Genomic DNA, 17,977 nt, shown 5'->3' with positions numbered 1-17,977 from the left:
CCATTTTTATTATCTACTGCATAAAATTCTGCTCATTTGGTGTGTCTTAACAGAATATTATGTTAAGCACCTTAAAGTTAGGTGCTTGTTGTACATTTTCTCATTTTGATTTTCTCTCTTTGAATTTCTCATTTTGACATAATTTGTATCTTTTGGTTTATTTTAGAAAAGAAGGAAAATTTCAGAGGGTATGGTCTTTGAGGCTTTAAGATCTTGGGGTTTTTCTTATATTTATTTTCTGCTATGTATAGTTTTGTTGTTTCCGGTGTGTTTTAGAGAAGAGAGGAAAAAACCGATTTTTGATGCTTATTTGGAAATTTCTCATTTTTATCTTCTATGTGAGATAATTCTGCCTCTTCCAATTAAAAGCAAATATAATCTTTTAGGTAATTCTATAACATTTTACAGCACGGCAAAGTAAATGCTGTCCTCTATTGTCAACTTGCCCTAAATGAGGGGAGCTGACAAGTTAGTCATTATGTTAAAACGTGTTTCCGTGTTGCTAGCTGAATAAAACACTAATTTGAGGAATCCTATCTGCACTGGAGCATAATCATTACTTAAATATAATTCAAACCGTTTAGAATTAATTGTTTTATTTCCCCTGTCATTATTATTTTATTTTCCAAGTACGTAAGACTTAATTTTGGGTGGATTTTTCCTGTAAATTAGTCACCGAATTAAACCGTAAGTTCAAACTTAATTCAAACCGTAAATTAGTCACTGAACCAAAGCTAGAATTTACAACACCACAGTCGGAAGCATCATGCTATAATTATGTGAGGTGGTGCCGATATCTCAGATGAAGCTACGAAAAGTTGATGCCGTTCAAACTAGACACCTGTGTTGTGTTGAAGGCTTCAAATTGCATGACACGATCCATAGCACTGAGACCCTGAAGACCTTCAAGCTGGCAAAACTCTCTAATCAAAGAGAGGCACGTTCCTTGAGATGGTACGACCACCTACTCAGCCTCCCGCGAAGTACCCCTGCATAGATCATCACGAATGTCAATTCCGCGCAAAATGGTTGACAGTGTTCACGAGGGAGGCCGCGCATCAGGCGGGCTGATGTAACAAACCAATACCCTATCAGCCGCACTATAAACCCAAATGAGCCCTCATCTCTAGCACTGGATAGGACCATCTGAAATGACTGACGGAGCTGTCAACCAGTTCCCTCAAGCCTGGTGACCCCCCCCCCCTGTGCAAGAGCGTTAAGTCCAGTCCTCCAAAATAATTTTCTCGTATTTAATTGCCATATCCTGTTAGCAATTCTCTTTAATTTCTGATTAAAGTGGGATGTTTTTAAAGTGGGATGTTTTTAATTCGAAACTCAATGACTTTTCTCTTCGACCCAAGATAAGAAGTCGATTTCAATAAACCGTAATTTTTGATAATAGATATTGTAATACAGGTATCTTCCGTGTCTGTTTAAAATATAAATTTTCCGTTGTTAGTAATTTTGACAATTTTTTGCGGATTAATGCTTTTCTTCTTAGGAATAAATTCTATTAACCCAAGGTATATTCAAGATTGAAAGAGTAAGTGTAAAAAATTAGACAATATCTTTAATGGTTAATAACAAATGAAGATGTTAATGTAGACGGTGTTCGTTGTGATTTTTCCATATTGAAAGGATTTTTGGCAGATGGATCAAAATAAACTCCAAATTGTGTTGTTGTGAATTTGGCTGTGTCTTGAATATTCTTAATAAGCTAAGATATTGATTTCTCGGGAGCTTTGTTGATTCTGAACGGGAATACCCTTTTAAAAACGTGGAAATAATCAGTTAAATGTCATGACATTGCTTTTTTATCAAGTTTTAATTAGGACCTTTAAAGAGAAGTCGGTAGTAACGTTTCATTCATTCATTTGTGCCATTTAACAGAATATCTACTTGTTACATGCATATTGCATAATTTAGTGACAAAATAATTTGGTTTATAGTAAATGAACACGCTCAAAAAAAAATCAAACTTTGTTCAAAAAATATAGTCGCACCTTAACCATCATACTTGTCATAATTTTCTGTTGACTGCTAAAATAAATATATGTCGATTAATGATTAATTGTTAATGGTAACTATTTTTAAAATACACATTCACAATTGTCAATCAACCTAGACCCTCCTTGTAAACAACCTTTAATTTAAGACCTACATCGAAAAAAATTAAGTTTTTCAATACAAATTTTTCCAACATTTAAACACCATGGTTTATACCAGATTTATTAGGTCCTGTATTGACCTTTTGAAGTTTCAACCTCTCCCCTCACCAACAAAGGTAAAACGCTCGTGTGTAAGATTTACCTTGTCGTATTCAAGATAAATTTAAATTACCGTGATCACTTTCTCCTGTGACGTGGTTTGTGTTGATCGAATTTCTAAATTAAATTTGCCGAATTTAATTTAGTTTTAAAATGGTTATAAGAGGATCAGTAGCTTCTTTGTTGTTACTCGGGAGCTACTAGCCCGGGTGAATGACTAAGAAGGAATTTACTATGCATATAACATTATTTTAGCGACAGCACATTATGTTTCAATATTATGTTAACATCGTACATCGTACATCAATTGCTTACATACTATTTGCCAACATTACGAGCAGGCTGATCGTGTTCAAACATTTTTATACTGTTCAAACGGCATCGAACCCCTATTCGATATGATCCTGGCCTTGATAGGCTGTCATGGTGTCATGTCCAGTCAATTACAGATTTGAATAACGGGCAGGGTCATTGGCTTTTCAAGCCAACTTTAAAGTTTACTGGTCTCCTACTTTGTAGTGCCAGCATCCCCCTTGGAGACTCAGTGCAACACCAATTTTTTACTATACAAAATAGTCCATTCTTGTGCTAAAGGTTGTCAGTCAAGTTTTGTTGCTAAAGATTATTAAATTCATCATCACAATGACTCATACTGTGCCACCTGGGTTGACAAGACTCCTCGCATTGGCTGCCCGCCAAGTATTCAAATGACCAAGCGCAATTCTTCACCGACAGTGCAAGAAAAGGTGATTGTTCTCTCTCTTTCTCTCTCTCTGCTTAGAAACAACAATCGCCAGGGACAACCGCCAAAAAGGGAATCAGTCACCATCGCCTACTGGGGTGGGAAGCAAAAGGGTGACCCATAAAGAGTATAGCCATTAGTGCCATATACTTGAGACAGCCAGAGAACCAAAATGAGACCAATACCTCTCGCCAAATCATCTCAACTTCAGTGGATTGGCAAATCATCTTTTTTCTTCTTTTTTTTCATTGTCTAAGTTTAGTTTGGTTTTTTAATTGAAAAACTACAATACTGAAAGGAGTTGAGTCTCAAGAATACTTCCAAGACCTTTGTAGTGTGTAGGGCTTACTAAATTTTGATTCTTTTAAACATTTAAGTATTTATATAAATTTTCTTAATGAATAATGTTTTTTCTGTATAAGATGATAAAATAGTTTTTAAAAAGCCAGTTGCATAGGAAAAAAATATACATAAAATGTTCTGTTGACACAATTTTTAAAAAGCGAAAACCACTCTCTTGACATAATGGATCAATCTTAATCAATTCTTGCTTCTGAGCCAAATTGTTATTTTTAAATGAGTTTTTTTTTACTTATCTAATATAAACCTCCTTGACTCTAATTTATTTTAATTTGTTCTAGGCCCTTTTTGTTAGAATGTCCTATCAAGGAAATCAGACAAACTTTTGCTGACTTGGTTGGTCACGCTTTGGCCAATTATCATCGACTCCTAGGCGAATCCCATGTAAGTCAAGCTCGGATCATGTTAGATCTCTAATGCACAAACTAGTTTAAAGCCGTTTTCCAATGGTATTTTTATAGTAATTTTCTCAGGAAAATAAATAATGTGTTTCACTATCGCGTGTGCGAGGCTTTAGCCTAGAAAATTTTGTTGGGTTTAGAAAAATTTAAATTTTTCGCCAAAATTCAGAAAGAATAAGCCTTTTTGCTGATCGTGGAAGACTTGAACTCGCTAGATATTTGTCAAATCTAAATAATTTATTGAATGAAAAATAGTAAACAGCAAATTTAAACTTTTATTTTTACTTATTAAGGTGCTTTACAATTCATTATGACATTTTTAAGCAATTTTTTGTGGAAAGTACGCAGGAGAAAAACAATTAGAACTTGATTAAACAGTTGTGCCTATACAAGGTACAAACAAACGCTGTGCCTGTAATTTTTCATACTTTACCATAAAATTCGCCAATTTTTTCTGCCTAGAAATTAGGTCGTCCGCGATTGGGGTAGGAGAATGTCAAAGAAAGATTTAATGCAAGTAGGAACCTCCTGGGAGGATGTAAAGAAGGGGGTTTGAATAGATTGGGATGGAGGAGGAGCTTGCGTAGCTGTGTTGGCCTCAGGTGGTTTGGTGCCGCGTTGAGTTGTTACTACTAGTTATTATTTTAGAATCAAATCGTACATTCTATGGGAAATCGCGTAACTGTACACTGTGAGGATCTTTTAGAATCTAAGGAACCCTTTTTGTATATGGTTAGCTGTTGTGATGCTAAAAATGTAAGGTGATATTTTCTAAAGCAACGTCTTAAGGCCTTAAAAACAAAAAATGGTATATTTTTATTTTAGTTAGTCATTATGATGCTAAAGTGAAATTATGAGCGCTACGTTTTGAGACTCTACGTTCTCAGCGACTCTCTACGATCTGAGAATATTTTACATTATTATTTAAATAATGGAGTTAACACAAGCAAGGAGGCTTAGTGGAATAATACTGAATTCTTTATATACATCGCTCTTTATATTATCCTTATATTATATTATACACCTTATTCAGTACTAAACATTATACATTATTATATACTATAGACTATTCGTTATATTTTACTAGCACAGAATTCTTTTATATAGATCTTCTCTATATCCTATTAAATCAAAGGTGAAAATCAGTAGTTTTCGTACCCGAAATGACTGTGTAAGAAATTGTGGAAGATAAATTTTTATATTTTTTAATTGAATTAGTCCCATTTATCACATATTATGCTATTTTCTGTGCTTTTTTTGAATTGGAACAATAGGAAGCAGATTTGGAAAACTTCAAGTTGAACCTTGTCAAAGAATGTGAACCTTTTTGAAGCGATTTATGGTTAATTCAAGTTTTGTTTTTATGCCAACTTATCACTGTACTATACTGTCGTGCGAAAACAAAAGGGCGTGTCTCTTCCTTATTTTTCGAAACTGAGCTGGATGGTGAGAAAGAACAATAATCGGTACCTATTTACAGATACCGACGTAAACAGATGCCGTTTACATTGTTTAAATTTGTTTTCACTGCTATCTACTTATAATATATAGTTGCTATCTACTTATATAGCTACTATACAGTTGCTATCTACTGTTTATAAGAGACCGTCAAGATATAGCCTCAACAATAACGTTACGTCATAAGTAGCACATATCTCCGAGGAGAGAACAGTGTAATATCAAGTGTCATTTTGTTGCTATTAATCGCAAGGGAATGTCCATCGAATCTTATATGGGGTTTTAGTTGCACCAACAAGGTTTAGAAAAAACATAATGCTGGAAGAAAACGCAGACGAGCAGAATTGATGCCTAATTATTGTAAAAAATATGAGCAGAGACAAAATATGAGCAGAGACAAATATGAGCAGATTGTAAAAAATATGAGCAGAATTGATGCCTAATTATTGTAAAAAATATGAGCAGAGACAAAATATGAGCAGAGACAAATATGAGCAGATTGTAAAAAATATGAGCAGAATTGATGCCTAATTATTGTAAAAAATATGAGAAGAGACCTCAGATTCGGGAGTATAATGCGGATCGAATTGAAGCTTTAGTTGTTGTTTTTTTTTTTGGGGGGGGGGGGGGTCAAATATGTCGAAAAAATTAAGAAGAATCTGTTTTGAAGAATTGTTTTGAACATCTGCTTATATCTTGTTGGTTTCCATTTTACTTTTGTCGAATTTTACATATTTATTGTAACTATGCTGTTTTGTTTTTGTCATATTTGAACCATGGAGATGGGGTTGTGCTCTATTGATTTTCTATTATATATTGTGCTCTACTGATTCTATTGATGGGCTTATGCATATTATAACGGGTCAAGACTACTAATCTGTTTTCAATATTTCAGGAACAACTTCTTGTAAAGGGACTTTGAATTTTAGGGAAATTGGGCAAATCATATTTTCTCCAGCCATAAAAAAAAAGTTTAGGGTACGTTTTTTGGCGCCTGTCGTCCATCAGTCTCTTCAGTCAGTACACTTTATAAGAGATAGGGGAAGCCCGCCTTGATTAGGGTTGAAAATGTCTTAGTGTTTTTATCTCAAAAACGAAAATAAACAGTTTTTTTACTGAATGCCAAATAAGAAGGTGTTGGCTAAAATTTGCTAGAAACCGACTAATGTAGGAATTTTTGTTTGTAGGTATCAACAAGTCTTCAAAGGTACTTGAAGTATCTAATCAAGTTGCTTGAGGGTGATGTTAGTAACCATTCAAAAAACTGTGCTCAATACTTCAATTTGTTGCTCAACTATTCTCAAATGGTAAGAACCAAAAAAGGTTGTATTTTTTCATTCCACTTAATTTCGGTGTTTGCCTTTTTAGTATAGGCTGTTTCTCCCTTTAGAATTGTAAAACCAGAAAAAAGAACATTTTTTTCTTTTCAAGGTTGATAATTAAAAACTACTGTTGAAACCTACGTCTCACGTTATAATTCTTAAAGAACGATGAGTCCTATTGCCCTGTTTGCCCTGTAGTCTAGCACCGTAGTTTAGATCAAGGATAAGCAAATGCTTATTGTAACAAATGGCAGGTCCCTTTGCGCAGTGACTGTTTTGAAGCTAGTTTTAATTGTTTTGTCTTTCGTGTTTGCGTGTGTTTGCTATTCTTTTTTTTCATTCACTTGTTTGTTCTTCTATGTTTATTTTTCATTTGAGAATCGTCCCTTTTTTTCATGTTTCGTCTCCTAAAAACAAAAAAACAAAACAAAAAGCAGAATGAAACTAGCTTACAAATTAAAAGAACAAAAACAAAAAAAATGCTCCTAAAAAAGAACCATACTCGTAAGAACGGAAAAAGATTTCTTTTATGTTATTATTCTGCTTATTTTTTATGTTGATCTCTTTAAAACAGGTGAAAATACAATCAGTACTATTTTTGTTTCTTATTCATCTCATTTTAATAAGAAACTAAGTTAAATCGGTGTAATCCTCCTGTAAATCAAATAGCCTTGACACATAATTTTGAACGACTTCAAAAGAATAATCTCCCATTACAATTGACAAGATGTCTAGCCTACTCTATCTGAATAATAATGCTCATAAATATTCCCTTCGTCCACTCCAAAAGTATATCTCACTTGGATTCTGGGATAATAATTTTTTGAACAGATTTTTTAGGTTTCAAAATTTTCTTTTCAAAAAAAAGCTAAACAGAAAAAGTGTCGCTGGTGCAGGCTGAGCTAAAAGTGCTAACAACTTTTTGTGAGTTTTTACAAATTAAAAAAAAAAAATTCTTCTACGACTTCCGTGTTTTTAAAAACTTTTTTTTCTGATGTTTCAAAAGCGTGTTCCATTCATTATTGTACCAGTTCTATTTTAGATATTTTGGGACCGACTCGATTTCACCATGAATTTGAAATTAATATTTTTCGTTTTTTTGTTTGTTTGTTTTTTTTTGTTTTTTTTAGATTCAGACTAAACTAACTCAATAACCTTTCAAAAGCAGCTGTAATTTTTTGCACTCTTGATGTAATTGTTATATGTTGATGCTCTAAAATCTTCCAACAATGGAAAGTTGTGAGCGTTATTACGTTTCAATTGCGAAAAAAACAGCACTATTTTCTTCTTAAATGCTGTGATGCGTTTAAATGTATTAATTAGAAGGTTATCTTTTCCTTTGGTGCCTTTGATTTTTATATAGATGATATTTTTTGCATATATCTTCCGTACTTTTTTCATGCATTTATGATTGTGTATTTATAATTTTATTTATCTAACTTTTGCATATGTTTTCGATAGTTTTTTCTTATGTATTTATAATTGTTTTTTTTTTTTTTTTGCTAATATCGACTAAAGAGCTAAAGTCCAATAATCACTCGTCATGTCTTACTTCTTGTGCAGGTCTGTACTTTTGATTCATGAACAAGTAAATATTTTCTCTTAGCTCGTAAAACCTCCATAAACATATTTCACTTCTCAATCATCTGATGGTAGTACAGTGTAATTACACTCTGCATAACAATACGTGGCCTGGGGTTTGATTCCAGCTGTTGTGAGGCTGGGTACCAGGCTTGCTACCTGTCCCGACAAAAAAGACCCAGCAACCGGAACGTCAATTTGACGCCCTATATGTTATTAATGGAAAAGATGGATCCTTATCCTTTATCTTTCACCATCTTACTTAACTGAAGTATACAACGTTGCCACATTCAAAATCTATTCTTTTCAGAAACATTTTAAATTGTAATGTATCATATTATCTTGTATTATTTCCAAAACAAAGTTTGTTTGTTTTGTTTTTGTTTTTTGTTGTTTTTTTTTTGTCAGAATTTTGACAGTTAGATTTTAAATATTTAGATGGAAAATTATTTTATTTTTAATACATTAGTGTTCATTGCTTTGGCTAAAAATTTTTCGTTTTATATATTTATATTTATAATATATTATATTTTGTAACATAATATAATGTGCTATATATATGTGTTCAAGATGGCCCACTTGCAACCACTGGTTGGCCATCCCTGATTATATTTAAATAGTATGTTTGAATTCATAGATGTATAGAGGGGGGTCCTAATCTCTAACCCCCCAAGATAGAATATTGTGACCTAAACTAAGCATTCTTGAGAACTTTAACCGTTCCCTCTCCCCTTCTTATTTTCGCTGTGTAACTATTTTTTTCCGCTTTGTTAAAACAAATTATTTGTTCCTCCTCTTATTTCTGTGGTATATTAAATTAATATGTTTTTCTAATTCATTAGTATTCACTACTTTGGCTATTTTATTACGTGAAAATGTAGTCAATCTCATGGACGTAAAAGAAGTTCAAGGTGGACTGTATGCAGCCATAGATTGGCCACCTCTAACCTAAATAGTGTGTTTGAAGTCATAGATACTAAGATTCGCCAAATCCCCAACCATCCGAAGATACAAAATTGTGACCGAAAATAAGCATTATTGGGAAACTCGATAGTCTGGTCTCCCGCTGTAATTTTGGCCGTGTAACTTTGTTAAATTTTATATTTCCCTTTTAACAAATTATTTATTTTTCCTCTTGTTTCGAAGATATTGTCAATTAAAGTATTTTTATTAAATTGATAGTCCATACTTTGGCTATTTTTTAAAAATGTTGTCAATCTCACGGGCTTGAAGTATTTCCAAGGTTGGCCGCGTGCAGCTCATGGCTTGGCCACTTCTGATTTTTTTTTTTTTTTTACTTTATCAAATTTTTCATTTCTTCTTTTGTTTCTAGGGTATTGTTCAGAAGAGTTTGCTCCTTCAAAACAATATATTCCGTTTGCTGTTAGTCTTCTTGCTTGGCTGTGATTTTGTAGAGGGAAGCTATACGAGGAACGTTGTATCCCCGCCTATGGGATCTCCGTGTGGACCATCAGGACCAAATAAGATTGCTAAGACTGCTGCGATTCCACTACCAGCTCTGTCACCCCCTGCAACAATTCAAAGAAGGTGGACCGTTTCTCAAATTAGAGATTTTGGGGATATACATTCTCTTATAGCAGACTTATTGATTAGCTGCAACTTTTCGTCTCACTGTGACAGTGGTAATTAATTTATTCTTTTTATTTTTACCTTTTTTTCGGGGGGGGGGGGTTCATTCTCCATCTAATTCGATTTATTATTAAGTAATCAGTGTGATGGAAAATGGAGTTAGGCTCATAAATATGAGCTCAAGAAATACAAAAATAATCATTCATGTAATTTTCCAATGTAAAAAGGAGTAAAAATTATTCAAGCAATCTGATTTAAAATAAGTGTCGGATTTATTCTGCTGTTATTTACCTCGGGTGTTCTGTGGCTTTTTGAATTTGTAGCACCCTTTCTCAGCCCAAACTTCTTCAAGGCTCCAAAATTTTAAAGCCGAACATGTAAACTTCACAAAGCAAACGGTGTTAGTAATAATTTGCGACTTTTTGTTCAATTCACTTTGTGCATGGGTCCAGTCACTTAATAGGAGGAGACTATTGCCCTCCAGCCCGTTAGATTTTGAATAATCTCTGTTTTGGTATTCTCTTTGAAAAATACATTCTTGTTGGAAGTTTTATTGAAAAATTCCCCTTGGATTTTGAAAAATACACTTAGCCCTCTCCCTTCGCCCAACATAGATTTTTATTTGGCGTCCCTGAAAAGTTTACTGTTTGAGATGCTTGCAGGACCCAAGATGTAAGAAAGAATTGTTGGTTGTAATTTTAAAAAGAAGTTCTATACAAATCTTACAATACATCGCAACTTCATATGAAGGTGTATTTTAGCAAAAATGTTATTAGATTATTCTAAAGAGGACCCAAGACCGTTCTTGCTGCGATACTCTTGTGCAAGAGTTTCCAACCGGGAATGGTGCATGCATCCCTTGGGATGTAAGAAAGAATCATTGGGTGCAATTTAAAAAAGGAATCCTATACAGTACCTAGGGGGGTATCTGTATGAAATAGTATTGTAGAAAAATTGGTTAGCCTACTTTAGAGTAGATCGTTATTTTTGCGACCCTTTAGTGTAAGAGTTTCCAACCGGAAATGGTGCATGCATCCCTTGGGATGTAAGAAAGAATCATTGGGTGCAATTTAAAAAAGGAATCCTATTAGCAAAAATTGTTTAGCCTACTTTAAAGTGGATCGTTATTTTTGCGACCCTTTAGTGCAAGAGTTTCCAACCGGGAATGGTGCATGCATCCCTTGGGATGTAAGAAAGAATCATTGGGTGCAACTTAAAAAAGGAATCCTATTAGCAAAAATTGGTTAGCCTACTTTAAAGTGGATCGTTATTTTTGCGACCCTTTAGTGCAAGAGTTTCCAACCGGGAATGGTGCATGCATCCCTTGGGATGTAAGAAAGAATCATTGGGTGCAATTTAAAAAAGGAATCCTATTAGCAAAAATTGTTTAGCCTACTTTAAAGTGGATCGTTATTTTTGCGACCCTTTAGTGCAAGAGTTTCCAACCGGGAATGGTGCATGCATCCCTTGGGATGTAAGAAAGAATCATTGGGTGCAATTTAAAAAAGGAATCCTATATAGTACCTAGTGGGGTATCTCTATGAAATAGTATGGTAGCAAAAATCGGTTAACCTACTTTAAAGTGGATCGTTATTTTTGCTATACTCTTGTTCAAGAGTTTCCAACCGGGAATGGTGCATGCATCCCTTGGGATGTAAGAAAGAATCATTGGGTGCAATTTAAAAAAGGAATCCTATTAGCAAAAATTGGTTAGCCTACTTTAAAGTGGATCGTTATTTTTGCGACCCTTTAGTGCAAGAGTTTCCAACCGGGAATGGTGCATGCATCCCTTGGGATGTAAGAAAGAATCATTGGGTGCAATTTAAAAAAGGAATCCTATTAGCAGAAATTGGTTAGCCTACTTTAAAGTGGATCGTTATTTTTGCGACCCTTTAGTGCAAGAGTTTCCAACCGGGAATGGTGCATGCATCCCTTGGGATGTAAGAAAGAATCATTGGGTGCAATTTAAAAAAGGAATCCTATTAGCAAAAATTAGTTAGCCTACTTTAAAGTGGATCGTTATTTTTGCGACCCTTTAGTGCAAGAGTTTCCAACCGGGTATGGTGCATGCATCCCTTGGGATGTAAGAAAGAATCATTGGGTGCAATTTAAAAAAGGAATCCTATTAGCAAAAATTGGTTAGCCTACTTTATAGTGGATCGTTATTTTTGCGATACTCTTGTTCAAGAGTTTCCAACCGGGAATGGTGCATGCATCCCTTGGGATGTAAGAAAGAATCATTGGGTGCAATTTAAAAAAGGAATCCTATTAGCAAAAATTGGTTAGCCTACTTTAAAGTGGATCGTTATTTTTGCGACCCTTTAGTGCAAGAGTTTCCAACCGGGAATGGTGCATGCATCCCTTGGGATGTAAGAAAGAATCATTGGGTGCAATTTAAAAAAGGAATCCTATACAGTACCTAGTGGGGTATCTCTATGAAATAGTATTGTAGCAAAAATTGGTTAACCTACTTTAAAGTGGATCGTTATTTTTGCGATACTCTTGTTCAAGAGTTTCTAACCGGGAATGGTGCATGCATCCCTTGGGATGTAAGAAAGAATCATTGGGTGCAATTTAAAAAAGAAATCCTATTAGCAAAAATTGGTTAGCCTACTTGAAAGTGGATCGTTATTTTTGCGACCCTTTAGTGCAAGAGTTTCCAACCGGGAATGGTGCATGCATCCCTTGGGATGTAAGAAAGAATCATTGGGTGCAATTTAAAAAAGGAATCCTATACAGTACCTAGTGGGGTATCTCTATGAAATAGTATTGTAGCAAAAATTGGTTAACCTACTTTAAAGTGGATCGTTATTTTTGCGATACTCTTGTTCAAGAGTTTCCAACCGGGAATGGTGCATGCATCCCTTGGGATGTAAGAAAGAATCATTGGGTGCAATTTAAAAAAGGAATCCTATACAGTACCTAGTAGGGTATCTGTATGAAATAGTATTGTAGCAAAAATTGGTTAGCCTACTTTATAGTGGATCGTTATTTTTGCGATACTCTTGTGCAAGAGTTTCCAACCGGGAATGGTGCATGCATCCCTTGGGATATAAGAAAGAATCATTGGGTACAATTTAAAAAAGGAATCCTATACAGTACCTAGTAGGGTATCTGTATGAAATAGTATTGTAGAAAAATTGGTTAGCCTACTTTAAAGTGGATAGTTATTTTTGCGACCCTTTAGTGCAAGAGTTTCCAACCGGGAATGGTGCATGCATCCCTTGGGATGTAAGAAAGAATCATTGGGTGCAATTTAAAAAAGGAATCCTATACAGTACCTAGTAGGGTATCTGTATGAAATAGTATTGTAGAAAAATTGGTTAGCCTACTTTAAAGTGGATCGTTACTTTTGCGACCCTTTAGTGCAAGAGTTTCCAACCGGGAATGGTGCATGCATCCCTTGGGATGTAAGAAAGAATCATTGGGTACAATTTAAAAAAAGGAATCCTATACAGTACCTAGTAGGGTATCTGTATGAAATAGTATTGTAGAAAAATTGGTTAGCCTACTTTAAAGTGGATCGTTATTTTTGCGACCCTTTAGTGTAAGAGTTTCCAACCGGAAATGGTGCATGCATCCCTTGGAATGTAAGAAAGAATCATTGGGTGCAATTTAAAAAAGGAATCCTATACAGTACCTAGTAGGGTATCTGTATGAAATAGATTTGTAGCAAAAATTGGTTAGCCTCCTTTAAAGTGGATCGTTATTTTTGCGACCCTTTAGTGCAAGAGTTTCCAACCGGGAAGGGTGCATGCATCCCTTGGGATGTAAGAAAGAATCATTGGGTGCAATTTAAAAAAGGAATCCTATACAGTACCTAGTGGGGTATCTATATGAAATAGTATTTAAGCAAAAATTGGTTAGCCTACTTTAAATTAAATCGTTATTTTTTCGACACTTTTGTGCAAGAGTTCCCAACTGGGGGTGGGGAGATTATGCATTTCTTGGAATGTAAGAAAAAATCATTAGGTATAATTTTTAAAATGAATTCTATACATTGTCTGGTAGGGTATTTATATGAAGTAGTATTCTAGCAAATATCATTGCCTATTTTAAAGAACATATTTTTGTTGTTGCGAGACTCATGTGCAAGACTTCATATCTGGGGCTTTTCTGGGGACGCAAGAAAGAATTCTTGTATAAGTTTTTTAGATAGTCCTATGTAATACCTACTAGTATATTTATATCAAGCAGTACTTTGGTAGAAATCTTAAAAGGGGGTGGAAGACTGTTTTGTTTACTAAAAATAGCGCAAGTCTTTGAAATACTTTTGATAAGTGATCTTATTAAGTAAGCCCACCAAAATGTGTGAAAAATTAAAAACTAGGCAAAGATCCTGTCAAAAGAGATAGAGATTTTTTAAAAATTTATGCTTTCTTGTGAGCGTTCGGAACCACCTGACAATGGTTATACATTGCAGAAATGTTTGCTACTCGTTGTATGACTTCATATGGTTGTTTTTCAGATTAATAATTGGCTGGCAATTGAGGAGATTTACAAATTATATATTTTAAAATAGTGTTTTACAGTAATCAATTTTTACTTACAGAAACATCGACTTTTCATGTTGTGTACATGTTTTAACTATATGAGTTCTGTAGCTAGTGATGATAATGACGAAAAGAGGGCACAAATTGTAACTAATATGGCTAATAATAATCGTGACTTTGTAATTGTTGATTGTTATCGTGACAGTGATTAGTAATATTAGTAAATAGTAACGATATTAATATCTAATATAAATTGGTAGCATTGTCATGATGTTCAATTAATTCTGATTGACGCTACTAATCCGACTGCTACTAATACGGACTGCCGATGCTACTAATCGCATTGTTAAATCGATTATTCCGCAACAAATTACGTGGCTATGCAATTGTTCCTCGAGTATTTTGAATAAGAATTCCATGTTTGTAATTTACTTATCCTGACTGGTCGTTTTGAAAATGAAGTGCGCTTCCATTTTTTTAGGAGGGGGGGGGCTCCTAAGGAGTTTTTTTTACATTTAAATTTTCTTCCTCTTATTGCAAAAGCCTGTTAAGGGTATTTAATGCCCTTTTTTTATCACTAGGTAAAACGTGTAATATGAAGCAGATCTTATAACCTACTGCGTAAGCTTGTTAAAATTTTGATGTTATCTTCCTAAGCGTACCAACCGCAAAATCTCGTCTTTTACGCGTCTTTAAGAGTTTTTGCAAAGATTCATCTTGGCTTCTGTAAACAAATAGACATAAAGTTATTGTCTAACCGCTGACATGTCATCTTATGGCTATTCATAGCCAGTTTAAGCATTTCTAAATCTTGCTTATCTTTTAAACACACAGTTTTCTTTCTTTTTTCTATTCCTAAGTGGCTTTTCAAGTAAATATGGATGGTTGATTTTCAGAACTTTCAGGCTAAATTAGAAGTTGGTGGAATTAAAATCGGAAAGAAATAATTTTAGATATTATTATTTAATTTTTGTGATTTCAGCATGCACCAGCTTGAATTTAAATTTGGAGGAGGAGGAAGTAGCCTTGTAACGTCGCAAAAAATATATAAAGGGGGGGGGGGGGTAGAAAAAATATTGACTTGTCAGAAAGCTGGCATATGTTTTTGGGATGTTATGCAATGTTGCACTATATTTTTGGTTTTCTAAGAATGAGGAGGAAGAAATTACCTTGCCTGACACCCATGGTAAAATAAATCACGACGATTTAATGTGTGTTGTTTTTGGTCACTCAGCAATAAGATTTTCAAAAAGTAAAGGCGAAATTAGAATTTGGTGTGATTAGGACTGGAAAAAAATGTTTAGGGATATTATTATTTATTTTTTTGATTTTTTGATTTCCGACTCAAACGTGAATTTGGAGGACAGGGGAGGTAGGATCGTAAGTTTATAAAAGGAGAGGGCTGAGAAAAGAGGAAACTTGTCAGAAAGTTGAAACATTGATTTGGGTTGTTACACAATTTTGCACTATGTTTTTTTTCTTTGATTTTCTAAGAATGAAGAGGAGGGAATTGCATCCCCCTTTTTGTCTGGCACCCATGATAATATAAACTGTGAAGATTTAACTTTTGTTCATGCTAACAAAGTGAAAAGACCACAGGAAGTATGGGATAGACCATGGTTTAATTATTGTCAGTTTTTTCAGTTAACGACGCGCTCCAAACTCTTAAAGAGAATGTCGGTTTGGAGCCTACAGTTCGTCTGCTGAGAGTGGTTTTGCCGAAAATAACCGTTTTCTTTTCCGAAAATGAGTTACAAACGCTATGTTGTACAAAAAAAAAAGTCTATTTCGAGTGGTCTAGGTGACATTGCTCTAAGACGTCAGCGTTCAAGATGCAGCCGTTTCTGAGATACAAAATGTCAAAATTCTTAAACTCATTTTTCTTGGTATTTTGGAGAAATCGATTTGGTAAAATAGATTCGGAAACGTTATCTTGTGCAAACAAAAAATTATCTTTCGAATGGTCTATTTGATATTGCTTTAAGACGTCAGCGATCTAGATACACCCGATTTGACATATAAAATGTCAAAATTTTGAAACTCGTTTTTCTCGAAATATCCGAGATATAGATTGGGTAAAATAGATTCGGAAACGCTATCTTGTGTAAAAAAAAATTCTCTTTGGAATGGTCTAATTGACATTTCTCCAAGACGTCAGCGCTCTAGATACAGCCGATCTGAGATAAAAAATGTCAAGATTTTGAAACTCGTTTTTCTCGGAACTTTGGAGAAATAGATTCGGTAAAATATATTCGGAAAGATTATCTTGTGTTGAAAAAAAAATCTCTTTCGCATGGTCTAATTGACATTCCTAGATACCGCCGATTCTGAGATACAAATGTCAAAATTTTGAAACTCGTTTTTCTCGGAATTTTCGAGAAATAGATTCGGTTACATAGATTCGGAAACGCTATCTTGTGTAAATACCAAAAATTATCTTTCAAATGATCTAATTGACATTTCTCTTAGACGTCAGTGCTCTAGATACAGCCGATTCTGAGTTACAAAATGTCAAAATTTTGAAATTCGTTTTTCTCGGAATTTTCGAGAAATAGATTCGCTAAAGTAGATTCGGAAACGCTATCTTGTGTAATTTTTTTTCGAGATTTATAATTGACATTGCTCTAAGACGTTAGCGCTCTAGGTACAGCCGATTCTGAGATACAAAATGTCGAAATTTTGAAATTAGTTTTTCCCGGAATTTTCGAGAAATAGATTCCGTTAAATAGATTCAGAAACGTTATCTTGCGTAAATAAAATAAAGAATCTCTTTCAAATGGTCTAATTGACATTCCTCTAAGACGCCAGCGCTCTAGGTACAGCCGATTTTGAGATACAAAATGTCAACGTTTTGAAAGCTCGTTTTTGTAAGAATTTTGGAGAAATAGATTCGGAAACGCTGTCTTGTAAAAAAAAAATCTCTTTGGAATGGTCTAATTGACATTGCTCCAAGACGTCAGCGCTCTAGATACAGCCGATTCTGAGATACAAAATGTCAAAATTTTGAAACTCGTTTTTCTCGGAATTTTCGAGAAATATATTCTGAAACATTATCTAGTGTAAAAGAAATTCTGTTTCCAATCGTCTCATCAACATAGTTGTACGACGTCAGCACTCTAACTACAGCCGATTCTTAGGTAGAAATGTCAAAATTTTCAAGCTATTTTTGGAATCTGAGAAAAACAGATTCGGCAAAACCCCTCGCAGACCAGCTTTGCAGACCAGCTGACGTTGTGAATTACGTTTCTAGTGAACGCTATTTTCTAGTAACGTCTTTGCCATTTTTCTAGTTAACGACGTGCCTCAAGCTACCGAAGAGAATATAGGTTTGGAGCCCACAGCTGACGTTTTGAAGTATGTTTTTGGAGAGGGTCAAGGTTTGTTTCTGCAGGAGATGGTTACAACTTGCAGGCAAAACCTGTCTGTAATAAATGAGAATCCTTCTTTGGTTGCTGAAATGTTTGCTCACTTGTCAATGAATAATAAAGTTTTTTCAAAGTCTTTGATGAAGGAAATTTTGGTAAGTTTTTTGTTCTCGTGTAATGAAACATACAATTTTTCTTAAGATTTTACCTGTTTGATTTTATATTCAGATACTTCAAAGGTTTGAAATACCTTTCAAACCAAAGGTACGCCAATGAAATACCTTTTAAAAAAAGTACGCCAATGAAATACCTTTCAAACCAAAGGTCTTTCAAGGTACGCCAATTTTCCAGTCCTACTAGCTCAATTGGTACAGTCTGTGATCAATAAGATTCTCGAT

The 17,977-nt window shown here is 34.4% G+C and overlaps 1 protein-coding gene across 1 annotated transcript in view; it reads left to right on the top strand.

Annotated features, from left to right (window-relative positions):
• Positions 1–17,977, top strand: part of LOC136031457 (ubiquitin carboxyl-terminal hydrolase 24-like) — a 134,273-nt gene that overhangs the window by 97,690 nt on the left and 18,606 nt on the right. Inside the window, exons 25-28 of the mRNA XM_065711072.1 lie at positions 3,651–3,753; positions 6,416–6,535; positions 9,465–9,774; positions 17,505–17,734. Coding sequence (XP_065567144.1) covers positions 3,651–3,753; positions 6,416–6,535; positions 9,465–9,774; positions 17,505–17,734 — 763 coding nt within the window. The remainder of the gene's footprint in view (positions 1–3,650; positions 3,754–6,415; positions 6,536–9,464; positions 9,775–17,504; positions 17,735–17,977) is intronic.

This window comes from Artemia franciscana, chromosome 9, assembly GCF_032884065.1.
Source record: "Artemia franciscana chromosome 9, ASM3288406v1, whole genome shotgun sequence".
In the NCBI taxonomy this organism is placed as follows: Eukaryota; Metazoa; Arthropoda; class Branchiopoda; order Anostraca; family Artemiidae; genus Artemia; species Artemia franciscana.
The sequence above is the reverse complement of the archived record's forward strand: the minus strand, read 5'-3'. Positions and strand labels throughout refer to the sequence as shown.